Raw genomic sequence first — 19,212 nt, 5'->3', positions numbered from 1 at the left:
TTGCCTTTCAACTCACCAAGATGCCCGATTTCCAGATCTCACGTTTAGGGAATGCTCCTCTAACTGCCACCGTGGCTTGGCAAGGGGCACAGCTAATTAATTCATCTCGCACATCCTCCCACATTCACTCCTCGTCACAGCCTCACCCCGGCCTCCCAGGAGCTGAGGCAAGCCCGTGCCCTCTTCCATCTGATATGGACCCAACTCATTGGCAGCTCAAACCAAGACTCTGAAAACCCTGAATCCTTCTTCATCGCTCTCTAGCAACAAGGGTAGCAGGAGGGGACGAAGAATATGTCCCTCTTCACAGAGCTGTGACAAACACCTCAGTAAAATAACCTAAGGAAAGAAGCCCCTTCCGCTCCTGCTTTCAGAGGCTTCTGCCCTTTCTCAGCGGGCTCAGCAGGGGCCCATGGCAAGCACTGCTCAGGTAATGGTGCCCAGGAAACAGCAGGGTGAAACACAGCCCCAAAATCTACTTCCCACAGCCAGGCCCCACCTCCTAATGTGTCCATCATCTCCTAAAATAGCAACACCAGCTGGGGATTAAGCCTCTTAACACACTAGCCTGTGGGGGGGCATTTCATATTCAAACCACAATAATGGCCGTATTTTTTAAAATCCTATGTCTCCCACAAATAAATGGATATACCGGGTCATTAAATGGCCATTTCCTTGCTTTGAGTTGAAATACCATCTCTGTATTGAATCACGGGTTACGATGCCTTTCACGTGCTGACAAAAAGGCTAAATCGGGAGTTCTGTCTTCTTTCCTACTGAAAACTAAAGGGTGGCTGTACCAGCTTTACCAGTTCTTGTTAAATAAGCTTACTTCAGACGCCCACCTCCTTAAGCTGTGAGTTCCTATAAAGCATACAAGAATATTTTCCAAAAAAAGAAGTCACTTCTAAAATAAGTCGATGTCTGGCACAGCTTGGAAACACCAAACAAGTCCATCTCACTTTTTAACATAAAGAAGGGAAAATTGATAGAAAAAAATTAAATTAAATTAAAAGCTAACAAGGAAGGTGCTGGGCCTGGTAGGAAACCCCTGCAATCCCAGTGTTCAGGAAGCTGAAACCACAGTTTCTTAAGTGTAGCTTAGGCTACATTGTAAGTTCAAGGCTAGCCTGGGTTGCATAGTATAAACGTGTCTCAAAAATTAAAAAGCAAGAAAGAAGAGGAGAAAGAGAGGAGAGGAAAGAGGGAGAGAAAGAGGAAGGGAAAATATAATGACCAAAAAAGCCACTGAATGCAGGGAAATCCTGAAGACAGTGTGCATGGGAATATACACAGGTACATAGCTCAGGTGTCATTAGCTCACCTCATTGACTTTTGATGAAGAAGATGAGTGTCTGGGCAAAGAGACGGCTCAGTGGTTAGGAGCATGCACTGCTCCTCTGAGATGGGGTCACATTGCCTGTAAGACCCTCTCTTAGTCTCTGTGGGCACTGCACTCGTGCATTCATAAGCGCACACACGAGCACACACACACACACACACACACACACTAATGTAAGTATTTTAAAAAGTATTTTGAAAAAAATTTAGATAAATACTTTTTTAAAACATTTTTATCTAAAAGAGAAGGCAAGTTCTCTATGCCCTGTCCAAGGAATTGTGATTTAAAAAAAAAAATAGCAAGGGATTGGAAGTCTGGAGACACAAATTCCACGTCCAGAACATAGAAATAATAATCATCTCAGTAGTTTCGCTGTGAGGATCGTGTGTGGTTTTACGTATGACAACACCGCCATAAAACTGTTCAAGCTCAATTCAAAAGCTATTCACTGTTACAAAGCATTGGAGAGTTGAACTGTAAGTTATTTATTATGTTCTATTTCACTAAAATAAATAAATAAATATTTGGGAGACACAAGGGGAAAAGACTTATCTACACATTTGGTGATTTACAACAGAAGTAGACTCCATCCACAGTGACTTTTTCATATGTATTAGCAGGCCTCTGTATGCTGTGAATACCACTGGTTAATAAAGAAACTGCTTTGGACCTATAGCAGGGCAGAACTTAGATAGGCGGGGAAAACTAAACTGAATGCTGGGAGAAAGGTGGCAGAGTCAGGAGAAGCCATGTAGCCCCACCAGACACAGATGCCAGAACTGTGTAAGCCACAGCCACATAGTGATACACAGATTAATAGAAATGGGTTAAATTAATATGTAAGAACTAGCTAATAGGAATATAAAGCTAATAGATCAAGTAGTGATTTAAATAATACAGTTTCTGTGTGATTATTTTGGGGATAAGCGGCCGGGAACCAACAAGTGGCCTTCTTACTACAGACAGGTGACAAAAGACAGCCCAAAACACCAACTAAGCAAGCCCGGACAGCAACTTACCACCACAGTTTTTAAACGTCCATACTGAGGGGAAGCAAGCTCCAGAGAGATCCTGGAATTCAGCAGGCACTCAAAATATCAAAATCAATGCCATTATTGTTGGTTTATTTTTTCTCCCCAGTGGTGCAAGAGATCAGACCCAGTGCCTGGCCAGTACTAGGCAATCACCCTACAGCTGAGCTCTACCTCCAGCCCTCTTGGGGGCTTTGACTTTTCCCTCTGTTGCTGTTTTATTTTGTTTTAGGTTGTTTTTGTTGCAGCTGTTGTTTTGTTTTGCTTTGCTTTGTTTTATTTTATTTTTCATGTATCAGCTGCTGCTCATGCTTGGATCAGACTACCCCTGAATGTATCTTTACTCCCACTGTGCAAAAAAAGAAGTCCAGAAGCACTGGTCACCTAGTCACCACTGTCCAGCTAGGATTTGAAGCTTGACAAGACTGGTCCTTGGCAGGACACTGCCACACAGATAAGTAAGAGACAAATGTCCCCGGCTGTGTAATGGTAGATTTAAACCTAGCCATCCTTGTGTTTAGCAGCCTACTGAGACTTAACTGTTCAGTAGTTACTGTCCATGCTGTAGAGGGGATGCTCTTGTGTTCCCATCCTTCTCATCCCAAACCCTTAAAAGACATTGCGTTTTGTTAAGGCGGTTCCTGGTACCATTAGAAAACGCTTAGTGTTAAGGTGGATCTTGTTAATGAACAAGTGCATTTCACAGAAGAATTCAAAGAGGAGCTCAGTTCACCAGTCTGTAATTTTCCAGGTAAGGAAATGTGCTTCTGTCCAGGCTCTCGTCAAAGAAGGAATCAAGAAGACAACACTTTGAGGGCCTGGACTAAGTCACAGCTGCACCCGAGTGGGTTCCCAGGATGGAGACTACCATCCCCCACCCTGCCATGAATGAGGATGACTTTTTCTCAGGATCATTACTCCAAATAAAAGATAATTTGATCTGTCCTTATTGTAATAGAATTTCTAGCATTAAACTCAATTAAAGTTGTACTAAATGTACATAAATTCTAAACACAAAGACTACCCAGTAATACTGCAAAACCCGACATTCAGTGAGCTGTGGCTAAGGGACCTTTGCTAAGGGTACCTATGTCAACTGAGAATTGAGTACTTTGTGTGAATAAAACTTTATGATTATGTACTTCATGATTTATGTGCTTTCTGGAAAGGAAAAGAATTTATTCTGAAAGCTCAAACCTTGGGAACAACTAATTTTTCAGTCCTTAAAGATAGATTGACAAGATCCCCTGAACGAGGCAAGAATTTAACGGAATTTGGCCTTCAAAGCCTCAAGTCACATTACTAACAGATTAGGGTCTTTCCAGGGGGAGCACATTTTCTGAGAGTAGCCCCACAGTGTGGACAGATATGAATAAAATCATGCACATAGACTTCTCCGCAGGCAGACTGACCTTTGGACAAAGAGTCCCAGAAGAATGCTGGAAGAGGAAGAACAGGGGCTCGTGGTCTAAGAGGAAAGCGGAGGAGAGCACCCTGTGCTCTGCCCAAGGAAAAGTTCTCTAGCTGAAAGGATGCTTGCTGGATGTGGATAACGGGAGTCACGTGATCCGATGAATCTGTCAGCAGTGGGACTGATGGATTGAATGAGAATGAGGCAAGAGGCAATGACAAGAGTACAATAGGGAGGAGGGGTGGGCTCAGGGCTCAGCATCAAGACTTGATCAGTGACTATTTATAGACAGGAAGTGAAGGAGAGAAGAGTCAAAGACGCCCCCCAAGTTCACTCTTCTGTGCAGAGACAACGTCCCAGAGAGAATGGGGACAGTGCGCAGCTCTCTCCTTGCCTGAACTATTTTAAGCAGACTGAAACCACCAAACCTGGGCAATCACACCAGACAAAGAGTCCTGGGTTATCTTCTGCCTGGCTGGAAAGAGGGGCAGTGGGCCGCCAGCCCCGAGACGTGAAGGCAGGATGGTATACAGAAGGAATCAGGCCCTGGGCAAAAAGCATTATTCAGGGCCACACGATGAAGCTGGACTTTGAACAGCATGGGTCAGCTGGGAGCTGCTCAGATTGATTCTGGGGAAAAAATGAACAAAAATGGTCTAGACTTGATAGAAGAAAAGACTCAGAGACAAAGATCCAAATTCAAATACGCAAAGACATAAAAGAAATAAAGAAAATTACAAATGAGGCAGAAGGAAGCCTTAGTCTTCTGTCTGCTGCTATAAGTGAATACTACAGACTAGATGACTGCGGGAGAACATAGGTGCATTTGGCTCCTGATTCTAGAGGCTGGGAAGCCCCGGGACATGGCACTGGTGTGTGCACAAAGGCCTTCTTGCTGCATCCCGACAAGGCTGAGGGCATCACATGGCACACCAGATGTTGTAGCTAGAGTGTCTCTATTGCTCTTCTCATAAAACCATTAATGCCATCACGGGGCCCCTACCATCATAACTTCCTCCAATCCTAATTACCTCCCAAGACTTCACCATCACATACCACTAAAGTATGAGTTTGAGAAGAGCATTTCCAACACAAAATTGTATAGAACCTGTTCAAACTACAGTATGGAGAGTAGAATTGGGACCCAGGCCAGTTCTTTCTTCTCTCTGACTTCCTTGAGCAAAGGTTGCTCCCTCCTCTGCATGTCTATCACCTTCTGTTCCAGCAGCTAGTAATGACACAGACATGAACCACACACCACAGCGCCTTGGTTCCGACACCCCACCAGGAGAAAGAGAAGGCACTAAGTGTTACCCTCTGTCTTTTCCTATCCTTATCTAAAGCGTATGCCCACATTACCTCGACTCACTTCTTCACAATTGGTGCATTTGTCACACCCAGAGTCCTAGGCCCACTCTGCCCTTTATAGGAGATCTCTGTGCCCACTGTTCTTGCTATTTTTATCTTCTCCAGGTACCTGTCAGTGCTCAAAATGAAAGGGCCAGAGTTGTTAACGTCCTGTAGGAAGGTGAGCTCTCTGCAGGTCACGGAATGGATGCTCGAGAGCATGCTTACTCCCTAAGTCCCTCTCATGACTCGCTGTGTGACGTGGGATAAACCAAAGCTCTCCATCTGTCTCCAGGCCTGACGACCTCCCACTTCTCCCGGCTCTCTCAACCGCACAGTCTATCAACCATGGTCGCTAGATTTCTAGAGAATTATAGGGACCTTTTTCTCACTAACGACACCCCATCCCTGGTCTCTCAAATGTCTTACTGTGCTGCATCACCCTCCTCCTTGTCCACAGCTGAGAGGTGACTAAATACCTGAAAGAAACACTGTGAATGGAGGAGGGGCACTATAGAGGTATTTTTGCTATCTTAAACAGTGTAAACATATATTTAGCAACTTATACAATGCCAAAACTCAAGACTAAAATTACCTCTCCTGATGATCTAGCCCAGCACCAAAAATAACTAAAAGAATCCGGAGGTTGTTTTCTAAGTTCAGTATAACTATAACATTAAATGTTATGGCAATCCCTACATTCTTTCTGTATATTTATTTTCTTATATATGGATGTTTACACAAGAATTCCCTCAACAGATACAGCACTCCACGTCCCACAAACGACACACTAGTAAACAGAGTTCTACAAGTCACGAGCTGGCAATGATTGCCTAGAAACTCCTGGGAAATGTAGGAAGTTTGTTGAGGTCAATATCAAGGTCCATATTCTCATACAATCTCCCACCACAACAGAGGAAGGGACCGGCAACACTCAGAGCTGGTCATCAAACTCACAGAGTACGCTGATGCACAAGCAGGGGTGTGTCCACAGCATAAGGTTTTACAAACAGATCTTTCACTAAAACTTGGACTTGTGAAAGAAACTTTTTAGGCCGTATTCCTTTTCCCCCATGTTCCACAATAGTGATACTTCCTCTTAATAGAAAACGATCATAAAAATATATATCCCTGACTTCTAAAGATTATTAAAAGTATCCTGCAGGAGAAACGCTTGGGACTTCCTTGTCCCATACTGCTCTTCCTATTGCTGCATAACAAGAACAATGGAGCTTCTGACATCTAGAAAATCAAAAACTGAGAACTGGGAAATAGGATGATAAGGTGCATTATGCAAAATTCCCAAATAATCAATTAAAATATTGTTAAAAAACTGAAGTAAATGCAAAAGCATAATTACTATGATCCAAATTCACTTACAGCCAAGATGCGGCTGTGGTACATATATGTTTAACACACATGATACTCTGGATTCAGTGCCTAGGAAGGAAGAAATTGAATTAACTAAATTGTCTCCTCAGTCTGGAACTGTGGGGAGTAAAGAGCAGACTGTTTACCTAAAAGTCAGTCCACGGCAAGAGGTCATTTGTCTCAGTGACTCCATTGATATCTGGGTCACATTCCCCTGACCCTAAGCTGTGGCTCGTGTACCTCTTTCATTTCTTCCCAATCCAAAGAGAAAAATCTTGGGGCTTCAATGGAAAGACAAATTTTCATCAAGTTTCTTAGGACTTCACAGAATCACCTCTAAAAGGAGCGAATGAGCGAAGAATGCTCTTCAACCTTTTCCCATATTATTAGTGCCCTGCATCGACAATACGTTACTGCATGTAATAATCATATTATTAGTGCCCTGCATCTGCAATACGTTACTGCGTGTAATAATCATATTATTAGTACCCTGCATCGACAATACGTTACTGCGTGTAATAATCATATTATTAGTACCCTGCATCGACAATACGTTACTGAGTGTAATAATCATATTATTAGTGCCCTGCATCGACAATACGTTACTGAGTGTAATAATCATATTATTAGTGCCCTGCATCGACAATACGTTTCTGCGTGTAATAATCATATTATTAGTGCCCTGCATCGACAATACGTTACTGCGTGTAATAATCATATTATTAGTGCCCTGCATCGACAATACGTTACTGAGTGTAATAATCATATTATTAGTGCCCTGCATCGACAATACGTTACTGCGTGTAATAATCATATTATTAGTACCCTGCATCGACAATACGTTACTGCGTGTAATAATCATATTATTAGTGCCCTGCATCGACAATACGTTACTGCGTGTAATAATCATATTATTAGTGCCCTGCATCGACAATACGTTACTGCGTGTAATAATCATATTATTAGTGCCCTGCATCGACAATACGTTACTGAGTGTAATAATCATATTATTAGTGCCCTGCATCGACAATACGTTACTGCGTGTAATAATCATATTATTAGTACCCTGCATCGATAATACATTACTGCATGTAATAATCATATTATTAGTACCCTGCATCGATAATACATTACTGTGTGTAATAATCATATCATCATTCGACCTAGATTCATAAAGCTGGGCAAGTCTTAATAACAAAGAGACTTAAGAACATGCAAAACTTGTCTTCCATCTCACACAGCAGTGCTACCATGAGTTGTCTGGGGCTTCTTCCCTGCACATCAAGAAATTGGCAGGTTCTTCACAATGAACAAGTCAGGTGCTCTCTAATTCAATTTTGTTCTGACACCGTACATCTGGAGCTAGTGTCAGATCTCACAGGTTGAAGGCTGAGTCCCACAAGACTTCAGATATCAGTCCCAAGTCCCAAGCCAGGGCCTGTGCTGATGACAGATGGCTATAACTCAGGAGTCTCAGCACTCCCTGCTCAGAGCAGCCCCCTGAGCTCTGGGGAAACATGGACTAGTTGCTATGATGGACATTATAGAAAAGACAGATAAGCAGCCAGGCAGAAAAGATGTGTAAGGCCAGGTATGGGAGAAAGGTGTTGAGCTCCCAGACTCTGTTTGGGTACCACTCCATCTCGGAACCTCCACATGTTCAGTTACCCAAAAGCTCCCAGAATCCAATGCGTTTGGATCTTCAGGGAAGCTTTATTAGGCAAGCATGGTTGACTGTGTCACTAGACACTGACGATCAACCAAGTGTTAAGCCCCTTTCCTGATGGGCAAGGCTGAAAGCCCCAACCCTTCAGTCACGCCTTCGTCTGTATAGTGGCTAGACCTCCAAGCTAAAGCTTCCCGGACCTCCAGTCATTGCAGAGCTGTCCCACAAAAGAGCCACTCAGGACCTGACGGTTTCAGGGAGACTGAACGTGTGTGGCAGAAAATAGGACAGACAACAAGTCTGTGTTTTCCAGAATCACACGAAATGACAAATTTCTATACCAGGTCCTAATACTGCTACATCATACTAAACTGACTTTATAATAAACTATCAGCCAATAAGACCATCTATAAAGGAATCTTAATTTGGGAAAGCACCAAAAACAAAAACAAAAAAAAAATGTTTAGGTCTGAGGGGCTTATTCATTCCCTGCCTTCTCTGGCTGCCTTAGCTTATGCCTCAGAGCCTGACAGAGTTAGAGTGTGCTCACGTCCCTCAGAAATGGAGCTGTGTGGACAACTGTTTCCACAACATTTCGACTATGTAGAAATTGAAATGATTCCTGTTATAGTTTGTTTTCTGCTGCTGTAATAAAACACCTTGACCAAAGCAACTTGGTGAGTAAAGAGTTTATTTGACTTACACATTCCGAATTGCTGTGTATCACTGAAAAGAGGCTGAGTAGGAGCTCCAGGCAGGAGCCTGGAGGCAGGAACATAAGCAGAGGCCTTTGGAGGAGAGCTACTTACTGGCTGTCTTATACAACCCAGGAGCACCTGCCCAGGGGTGGCCCTGCTCACAGTAAGCAAGGACCTCCCACATTAATTATTAATCAAGAGGATTAATTGTCCACAAGAGTCGCTTATGGGCCATCTGATGGAGGCACTTTCTCAATCGAGATTTCCTCTTCCCAAATGTTCTTAGCTTGTGTCAAATTGACAGACCAAAAAACTAACCAGCACAATTCCTCAGCATTCCTTGACAAAAAAAAGAAAGCTATGATTTTCAAAACCACTAACATATACCGAGGGGGATGACACAGCCAGCTTTCAAACTCCCCAACTATGAAAGAGTTAATTAGCATTTTAACTTTTCATGCATCCACATGCAAGATTATGAAACTTCTTCAGACATAAATGTGGAGCTTGGCCTTGCAACCTAGATTTGGGAAAGTCCCATTTCAATTCTACCCCCCCCACCCCCGTCACAGGGATTCAGGAGAGAGGCACAGTGCACAGTGAGTCAGCATTTCCAAGGCGTTCATTAAAATGTGCTTCAGTGCAACAGAACCCGGGTGGAGGAAAAGTTCAAGTCCACAGATATTAAAATCTAAAACTATTTTTTAAAGCAATGAGGATGGAATTCTATGCTTTCTCACTGTAACTTTTGGGAGGCAGACAAGCTGACAAGTCTCTCATCACTGATATTAAAAAAAAAAATCATAAGAGCCAATGGAAAACATGCAATATTGATCCATCCTAGTTAGCAGCAGAAACTCCATTTTGGCCCAGACTGCCAATCTGCCCTGAGCTACTACCCAAATTACCTAAGGCTAGGCTGCAGCTCCCCCAACCCTCATATAGCCACAGCATGCCCCCAGAACCACACACAGCGCCCTCAATCTCTCACACAGGCATTCCACCCTTTTCTGATTGGTTGGCCCAGAGCTAGTCCCAACCACTAACCCACAGAACTCCTGACAGGCGGAAACTGTGCCACCGTCAAAGTCACCAACTGCTTCTCCCAGTATTACACTCTGATTGCATGGGACTCTCGAGCAGTCTCTAAGGTTTTCCCCTTTAGAGCTGCTGTTGCCCCTGCCTCGGGGACGCAGTTTAGAACCCGAGCCCTGCTGCCTCCCTGATACCAGCTTTTTTCTAAATAAATTTTTGGCTTGCTCGAACCCGGTCTTTTGTGGCGAATAATCTCCAGTTTCTTGGTTCTTAACAACACTTCTAATCAACCAGTCCAAGAAAACCCTAAATACACCAGGGCAAAGGAAACCATGGACCACAAAAGGAAATCTCAGGTGTGCCACCAAATCAGATGGGCACTATTAAAATCTGAATCTTGCTTATGCCAAGCCTGTGTCTCCTGGAGAGTAAGTAGAACACTTCCATCCTTGCTACTCTTATCTCTTACCTGTGAACCCTTACCATACAGCTTTGCATATGAGAAATGTATAACAGATATTTACGGAATTAAACTAAAAAGAAAAAAAAGAGTTTCGAATGTCATTCCTGCCTAAACATTCTTTTCAAAAGTCGAAAAGAAGTTCGTCTATGGGGGAGGGGCTGTCAAGAAGCTTAGTCACTCCAGCATCAAACCAGGCTCCACAGGAACTCTCAGTGCCTCTACATAGTGACAGGTAAAAGTTCAACAGATATTACTATCATTTAGTCAGACATATAATGTAAAATCACACCCACAAGCAAAACGGCCATCTAAGGCTAGACCACAGGTCAAGCAATAGCCACAGAGCTCAACGCCCAAGTTAAAAAGAAATTCCACCGAAGTTTCTTTCAGATCTCAGCTGAGGAGGACTTCGGTGTTCTTTAAAGCCGGCTTTGGAGCAGCTTTGGCCTTCCTCCAGCACCCTGCACAAAGGCCCTGGAGTTTAAAAACTACAACCACACAGCACAGTCCAGCCCCCACTTGGCACAGGGATCATTCATAAGGGAAGCTATCTAGTCTTCAATTCTCGCTTGACCTTGGAGGTCTCTTCCTAAGGACAACATCCACTCCCTCTACCCTTAGATGTGAAGGGTTAGTTGCTCCATTGAATTACAGAAAACCTTTTGAGGGAAAGACTTGGCCAAGGAGAAGTTCATGTTCTGAACCATGGTGGACAAAAACCTCTTCAAAATCACACAAACAAGCAGAACAGGGTTAACGAAGTTACTCGGGAGGAAGAAAGCTGTGTCTCAGGGACCTCACTTGTTCTAAAAATAGTAACAATTAACAGTTCCAATCTAAACGCTACTTTACATCCTTCAGAAGAGTCATAGAAAGGCCTTGTATCCTTATCTACCCATTTATGAAATGGGGAAGGACATTGTACTTACCCGTTTCAGTAAACTAACCACACACTGGTGCAAATCACAGAAACTTGGCCTAAATTCTACATGCTAGTTCCTTCTCTTGCCAACTGAACAGGAACTGTTCAGAAGGAAATGCATAACGTAAAGGGTCTGTTTTCTTTTCCTTCACCTAATACAGAACAGAGGCTCCACAACGGTACTGTGTAGACCTGCTTCGGATCCAATAATACAGGAAAAGGGGTCCCTTAAACTCTTGGGACATTAAATACTTCTGTCTTCAATTGAGGCCCTTTCTCAAGCACAATACCACTTTCTAAACCAACCTAGAAGTAAAGCTCACGTTCCCCATTGACGCAGTGCCCTCGAGGATGAAGTCAACCCAAACTAGTCTTTATCTTAGGCAAGTCACGGTTTCCTGTTCTTCAGAGCCTCTTGAAATGACAAATTGTTTACTGACAAAAAAATAAAAACCATAGCAATGCTGCCCCATGCCAGCCCAATGCCCAGTTAAAGAAATAAAGGAAACTCAAATGCAAGTTCCGCACGGAAAGACCGCTGGGGAAACCGCAGCCACCCTGCCTATCGGCGAGGCCTTCATGGACAGACTGTCAGGAGCTTTTATCTCCTGAAAGGTAGATTCCTGCATCCTTACGTAAAGGTCCCAAAAACAAGTTCACTCTACTGTTTGGTACCAAAGCACCTGAGAGACACGGAACCAAGTTTCTCACAGGACATCTGAAATTGTTCAGTTTCATTTAGTCAAAGAAACAAACGGTAAACCCTGCCCTGGTCGATCCCAAGTTAATTCCCTCTAGTTTCTCTTCTATCATCATATTAATTGCTTTCTTAATAAAATGCTGCACTAAAATTTGTGGAATCAGATTCTGGCAGAAAGTCAAACCGAAGGAGAAGTCTTCATGGCGGCAACTCGGGCCTGCTCAGCCCCTGCCTACCTTCTTGTGTTTCTGCTGGTCTCTGGTCTTTGTGTCCAGCACATGATAAGGGCTTTCGGAGTCCTGGTTGATGTAATAGACCAGTCTTGAAGGCAGTGTGATTTCTTTCTGCACTGCACTGCTGGAGCTGGTATTGCTGCTGCTGTTGGGTTGCAATGTATTGTCTTCATTTGCCAGGATGCCCAGGGTTTTCTCTGCAGTTTCATTCCAGTGCAGAGCTGAAGGTGGGGTGGGGGGGGAGAGCAGGAAGCACAGATATGCACAAACATACACATATACATCCAGTAAGTATGTAAGTTCTAAAATGCACCTTTCCGTTAATTGCATTAACAAAGTTCTTCTATTTATAAGGAGGTAGGAAGTGGAAATGCAGAAAATCAAGTGATTGTAGCAGTAGGATGCCCTAGGTAAGTTAGGAGCCGGGGAAGCTTACACAATCATGGCTATATATTATATATTAACTATAGCCATGTAGATCTTTCCTAACTAGTCTTAGGTCTGAACGTCCCAACTATGAGGGGGCAGGGACAGAAAAGGCTTAGAGAAGAGTCAGCAACTGGACATGCTCAAGGGTCCTAACCCTCATCCCCTCCCTCTTTGGAGGACAGCAGTTCAACTGGACCAAGTTTAGCAGCATCCCGTCTGGGGACTAAGAACACTTCTGACCTGACTTGGGGCTGAACTCATAAGCCCTGGATGTAAAGTGATTCTTTCAATCACTTTATGATTTCCTTTTCTTTTTTAACTTTGAGATGAGGGGGAAAAAAAACTGTTTTGTCATAAAGGGCTATAGAAGCTGGCAGCTTTCCAAATACTTTTTCTTTTACTGCCAAGGTCAGCTTTCTGCTTTCAGTGACTTCCAATCACCAGTGTGCTCAACACTATATTATTATGATTGCTCACTATGACAAGCATTTTGGGAAAACACAGTCAAAGGTTATGCGCAAAGTGTGTCTTGGAGACTTTCTTTCTCTGGTCCCCAAAGTATGCCTCCCTCACCTTAATTCCAACAGCAGAGACTAAACCTAGTGGGGAATTTGAAGAAACAAGCAGTTGTCACTATTGTAGCATGCTCCCCGCATTCATAATAAGGTTCCCTAAAGCAAGAAGCAACTTGCTTGCTCACTGCGTATCCCTGTCCCTGGAAGTTACATAGAGAGCGCTAAAGGACTCAGGAGCCACGAAATACCTCTGGGTGGAACCCACAGTCACTGGAATGGGTCTTTAGTGAATGCAACAGAAACGGACTTCCAAAAGTGAACTAGCATGAACCTGGGCTTGGGACTGAGAAGGGTGGACATGTCGACAGAGAGGCGCTCAAAGGCCAGGCTGGGGACCCAAACGTCCAGGGTACACGCACCTGCGTGCCCTTCTCTCTCCTCCCAAGGGCCCAATGGAAAAGGCAACGAAAAGGGCACCAGCCATACCCACCGCTGGGCGCAGCGGCCCCCCAGGCGCGGGGCCGGGACGAGGCGGCGAGCGCTGGCAGCAGGAGAAGGACGAGGAGTAGGCGGCAGGGTGGCGCGCGGGCCAGCACCGGGCCGGCGGGGCAGCGACAGGGGCCGCGGGAGGCGCCGGCCAGGCTGCAGCCCGCCAGGGGCAGCCGCCGGGAGCTGCTGCCGGGCGGCTTCATGGCTCATCGCTCCCGGGCGCCGGTCCGAGTGACCCGCAAGAGCTCCGGGCTGGGCTGCGGGGCGGCTGCGGGCGGAGCCGGTCACGCCGGCTGGGCGCTCATGCTGCGGCCGCAGGCAGGGGTCAGGGGCCGGGGGCTCGGGGACGGCAGCGCGCCCTCCTCGGCTATTTCCGCCTTTCGGGGAGCGGCCCGCAGAGAGGGTCCCCTCCGCTCCGCCAAATTAGAGCCTCCCCAATGGCTGCACCCTCCCAGTGGCGGGCGCGGCCGCTCCAGTGACTGCGGGGGTTGTTGCCGGGCCTGAGGATGCTAAGGAGGAGCAAGGGAGCGAGTGACGCGGGCACGCGCGGCGCGGGCACGAGACACGGGGACGCGCAGCGCGGTACTGCACCCCACCCTCCGGGAGCGCGCACGAGCGGGCTTTCGGGTGCGGATGCTGATGCTCTTGCAGATGCTGATGCTGTGGCCCGCATGAACCGCACTGCGCATGCTCTACTGTGGGAGCCCCGGAGAGGTGTGGGGAGAGAAGGGTGCAGAGTGATACAGCATCCCAGGCAGCATCAAAAGAGATGGTGGCACCTCCAAAGATGGGGGTAAGGGAGAAACAAGCCTACAGTCAGGGTTTAAACTGTAGAGGAGTGCAAAAGAGAAAAGTGCAGTGGATTCCAGTCCTGGGGTGGGCCTGATCTAGCAACAACTTGCCAAGGAAAACGACCCATCCTCAGCACCCACTTCTATACCAACCCTCTCCAGAGCAGTGAAAACTGAGACCACGCATTTTCCTTCTAAAATCTTTATTTACTTCCTTCCTTCAAATAAATATAAAGGGCCGCTGCCGGGGAAGTAAAAATAGCTGTGCTCCTCATAACGAGTGGGATGCCAGTGGGAAGCTTTGCGGAGCATCCGCAGGCTTGCCTGTATGGGCATGGAGCCACTGGGATCCCCTTGCAGGGTCGTGGGTCCTTCCTGCTATGCCCATGGACTTGAGGAAAGCTAAGTTCAGAAAGTATGACGGGCCGTGTCCTGGAAAAGAATAAATACGGAAGAGTAGAAACCAATCGTGGCAGCGTCTTGGGAAAGCTATCGTTTGTCAACCAACCCTGGCGGTGGACAGACATTTCTGAGAACACATTTCTATTTTTGAAATACTGTCTTACCTTGTTCAGAGAAAGGGGATATTTTCTCTCACTTCTGTCAGTTCCCTGGCTTGGGTGGGTTAGCAGCCACTGCTAATTCTGGTGGTTCAAATTAGAATTCGAGACACATTTCTACCACCAGACTCCAGTAATACCAGCATTAACTTACTCACTCTACCAAGAATGGTTGAGTAATAACAGTGGTATCTTATTCCACTATCTGCATTTAAAATAGAGGTAAATAGAAAGGTTGGGGAGGGTTCAAAAAGTTAACCCAAACCCTAAGCCTAACTCTAACCTGAACCCAAACCCTAACCCTAAACCTGACCCTAATCCTAAAAAAGAAAAGAAGCTAAGCTTACATCACCATCACGCTGTCAAGACTGTTTGCCGCCTTCTCCACTCCAGCTCCAACACAAGAACTTCTGAGAGAGACAAGAATGGACAGGCCTGAACAAGGACCTCAGATTGTTGGGGTGTCAGATATTAATTTTAACCTTTTCATTGCAAATTTTAGCAGGAGTATTTATGGGACACCTCAATTTGTAATTAGTATTAACACTACACCTACACACACACAGATTCCATATGAGGGCAGCCACAGTTTTCTTTTCATTCACATTGTAGCCTTAAGTCCCAACATGATATTTAAGGCCCAGGGAACTCTCTTGGATAATACATGATCAATGAGTAAGCTAGAGGCTGGATCGATTAGGCAGCACGATGGTATAGTTAAACTGGTGAGCACACAGGAGTCTTTGCTCCCTAAGGCCAGTATTCCTGCAAAGGTCTTGCTCAAGAGGGCAAGGTGGTTGGTTGTTCCAACTTGTATTTGTTATACTACACATCCTGGAAATGAATTTGAGAGAATGAAACCAGAAAGAAGATAGCTGAGGACTTTGAAGGGAGAAGGAAATGAAGGAGAAAGCTGTCCCAGCAGAAGTTATTTCGGAGGCATGTCTCATAACTGAGTGACAGCCTCTCAGTCTGCTCACTAAATAGATCTACCATCTGAGCTGGGCTGACGGATCACCACCGGTTACAACCCACCAGCCTACGCAGGATGAGGTTCCATTTGGTTTCTGATGAGGAGTGGAGATATTTACAAGGAAGGATGCTGACTTATGCTGGGTCATGAAAAACAGTATTTATATATAGAAGTGTAATGATTACATATGCACTTGGAGGCAAGACAGCGTCCCCAGCAAGTGAGGCAGGAAATGAGTAAACCACCCAGGAAAGGTTATTAATTAACATTTGCTATGTAACCTCTATTTAAATAAAGGTCAACAGAATCATATATTCTTTAGTTGCCAATTTATTATATTTATCATGATTCTCATTAGGTAGTTTAAGAAGTTTCATTGTAATAGAGTTTACTTCTGAATAGTCCCATTTTTACCATTGTGGTGTATGTTGTTAATGACTTTCTTAATTCCTCTCCAATGCCTTGCTCTGCATATGCAAACTGGTTTTTCCCTAACAAAACTTACCAAAAGCAGGTGCTAGAGGCATATTGCTGACCTAGTGTGTAAGGGCTCCATTCCAGTATCTCTCTCTCTCTCTCTCTCTCTCTCTCTCTCTCTCACACACACACACACACACACACACACACACACACACACACCTGCCATGGCAGGTGAGGATAAAAGACAACTGAACTCGGGTAGCAACAGGAGAGATTCAGCAAGCTTGGCTGGAGTTAAGAAAATTAAAGACCAGAAGTTTGAGATAAGCCTGGCTCTGGAAACAAAGGTGCACTGGCTGCAGAGGTCTTCGGTGGATCACTGGTACGATCTGGTCAGAATGGCAGACGTGGGAACTGATTGCTGTGAGGGTTCGTGGGTCAAATCAGACCATACAGTATGGACACCAGTATCTCCAAGCAGCCTCCAGACCCGGCAATCAAGTACTTGCAGAAATGGTTCAGCTGGCCTGAGTGAGAATGCCACTTGACTGAGGCCTCCCTTGGCCATAGTCTGCTTGCTGGTTTTAAAACCCGTGAGACAATTAAAATGGCACAAGAACAAGAAAAAGTAAAGCACAGAAATATTAGATTTACAAGGCATGTGGCCCAAAAGGGTCCCAGGAGAAGAAGGTGAAAGGAGGCGGAAAAGGAGGTGGTGTGATAGAATAGGCTCAGGAGAACAATTTAAGTGATTTGGCCACACTGGAAGCTGGTGCTGAGAAAAGGTCTAGGAGAGAGTAAGAGCTCAAACAAGAGCAGAGGGGGCTGCCCCACAGCTGAGGAGTAACTGGCATCACAGAGCCGGCTGTGGCTGGTGACGTCATAGGCTTATAGACTTTCCACAGGTGACGTCTCTGTGTCTTGTTCTGGTGACTGTGAACACATTTTCTGGAAAGTATCACTTAGTCAATATCATGGTCTCTGGGGATATGTGGTCTCTGTCACTTATTTTATTCTTAACAACAATTTAAAAATGTAAAAATCAGTGCCAGGAAGTCTTGGTAGGTAAAGGTGCCTGAGTTCAATCCCTGGGAGCCACTTGAAGTCAAGAAATGATAGCTACTTGGGTCGTGACCTCCACAAATATACTCCACAAACAAACATGAACACTGCACATTCTCTCTCTCTCTCTCTCTCTCTCTCTCTCTCTCTCTCTCTCGTGTGTGTGTGTGTGTGTGTGTGTGTGTGTGTGTGTGTGTGTGTGTGAACTGAGTGTGTTGAATAGTGCATGCCTTAAATCTCAACACTCGAGAAGCGGAGACAGATAAGACCACAGTTGGCCTGAACTACAACACAAGTTCCAGACCAGCAAAAATTACATATAAGGCTCTATCTCAAATACATAAATAAGAGTACTAAAAAATAATCCGTGTAATAAAAATCTAGGCCATCATTTTAAACAACAGAATATGTCTGCATGCATTACACAGTCAAATATACTAAAGTTCATAGTTATAAATTGTATTGTGCCCTGTGGTTTGTGAGTAGAAAAGTGAGGCAGGCAGGTACAACATTTAGGGCTCTATTTTCAAAAGAACCCGGGACTGGTGAGGGGCTCAGCAGGTAAATGTGCTTGCTGCCAAGTGTCACCTGAGCTCACAGGGAGGAAGAAGAAAACCAACTCCCAACGGCTGGCTGTCCTCTGACATCCACCCATGTACTATGAAACGTGTGTGTGTGTTTGTGTGTATAATACATATATGCATGTTTATATAATAGATCTGTGTGTATGTACATATAATATATATGTATGTGTATGTGTGTGTGTGAATCTGATCACTGTTGCTCAATTGTTTGCTTTTAATCGATAGGAATCAGCAAGCTGCCACACTAACTTCTTCAAAGATGCTCAATACATGAAAGAGCTCCAAAGGAAAAAGCGTCTCTCCTTTTTGGTGCTAATTCCCCGAACTTAAATAGTGGGACAAGTGTCAGAATTTATTCACTAAAACAACACAGATATGTCAAAACTTTCCTTTATTGTGCCAAACTGTATTTTCTGGACAGCAAAGAGGTTTGAATGAATATCACAGTCATGAGAAGTCAGAAGACAAGGTAACACATGCCGTGACATCCCTTCTGCCAGCCCGTCACCATCCTCACACTCGGTCCTGGAGAGCCGAGAGCAGATGCAGGGTCGTGAGTCTGTGCTCCAGACAGCGCAGCACATGGTGTGGCCCAAAACATGCGTCTGTGAAAAATAAGTCTGCCCGGCCACAGAACACCTCTGTTTGAGGGCTGGTGTCTAGCTCAGCCTCTGGGTTCATTCCCCAGCATAAAACCAGGAATGGAGGTACACACCTGCAGTCCTAGCAGGTGGCTGGTAGAGGCAGAAGGTCAATTTTCAAGGTCATTCTAAGCCTCTTAGCAAGTTCAATACTAGCCTGCTATGCATAAGCACCTACTGGAAAAGCTAACTGATTAGTTAATTGACTTAAAAATTTTCAAGTATACTAGTATTTATTCTGAAGGATGGCACAGTTTCAGAAGTCATAATGTAACTGACTCCTACACTACTAGGAAAGAAACACTGGGGACCATTAAACAGAGAGACCTGGGGGGCTGTGGGGACAGCACACCTGGCAGAAGACACTCCCTGCAAAAAAATCAACTTTGAAAGGTTGTTATACCAACTGCAGTTTAACTGGAAATTTCTGGCAGAACAGGTAAAATTGAAAAACCAGTTCATCTTTCTCTCACTTGGCAAACATTGGCCTCATTTGTCCCATAGTTCTAGTGTATTTACAAACCACGGC

The 19,212-nt window shown here is 44.9% G+C and overlaps 1 protein-coding gene across 3 annotated transcripts in view; it reads right to left on the bottom strand.

Annotated features, from left to right (window-relative positions):
- The window catches only part of Adam23 (ADAM metallopeptidase domain 23), a 159,811-nt gene extending 145,644 nt beyond the window's left edge, over nt 1-14,167 (bottom strand). For 2 of the 3 annotated variants that reach the window (XM_048459345.3, XM_085699154.2), the window contains exons 1-2: nt 13,654-14,166; nt 12,223-12,440 (exon numbers count right to left, since the gene is read on the bottom strand). In XM_048459345.3, the coding sequence (XP_048315302.3) occupies nt 12,223-12,440; nt 13,654-13,855 (420 nt within the window). In that variant the 5' untranslated portion in view covers nt 13,856-14,166. Of the gene's footprint in view, nt 1-12,222; nt 12,441-13,653 lie in introns of all 3 variants that reach the window. The other variant, XM_085699157.2, reaches the window with a different exon arrangement.
- Nucleotides 14,168-19,212: the final 5,045 nt, after the last annotated feature.

The sequence above is a fragment of the Myodes glareolus genome, chromosome 1 (genome assembly GCF_982192425.1).
Source record: "Myodes glareolus chromosome 1, mMyoGla1.1, whole genome shotgun sequence".
Classification (NCBI taxonomy): domain Eukaryota; kingdom Metazoa; phylum Chordata; class Mammalia; order Rodentia; family Cricetidae; genus Myodes; species Myodes glareolus.
Note: the sequence above shows the minus strand (reverse complement) of the source record. Positions and strands in the feature narration are given on the sequence as shown.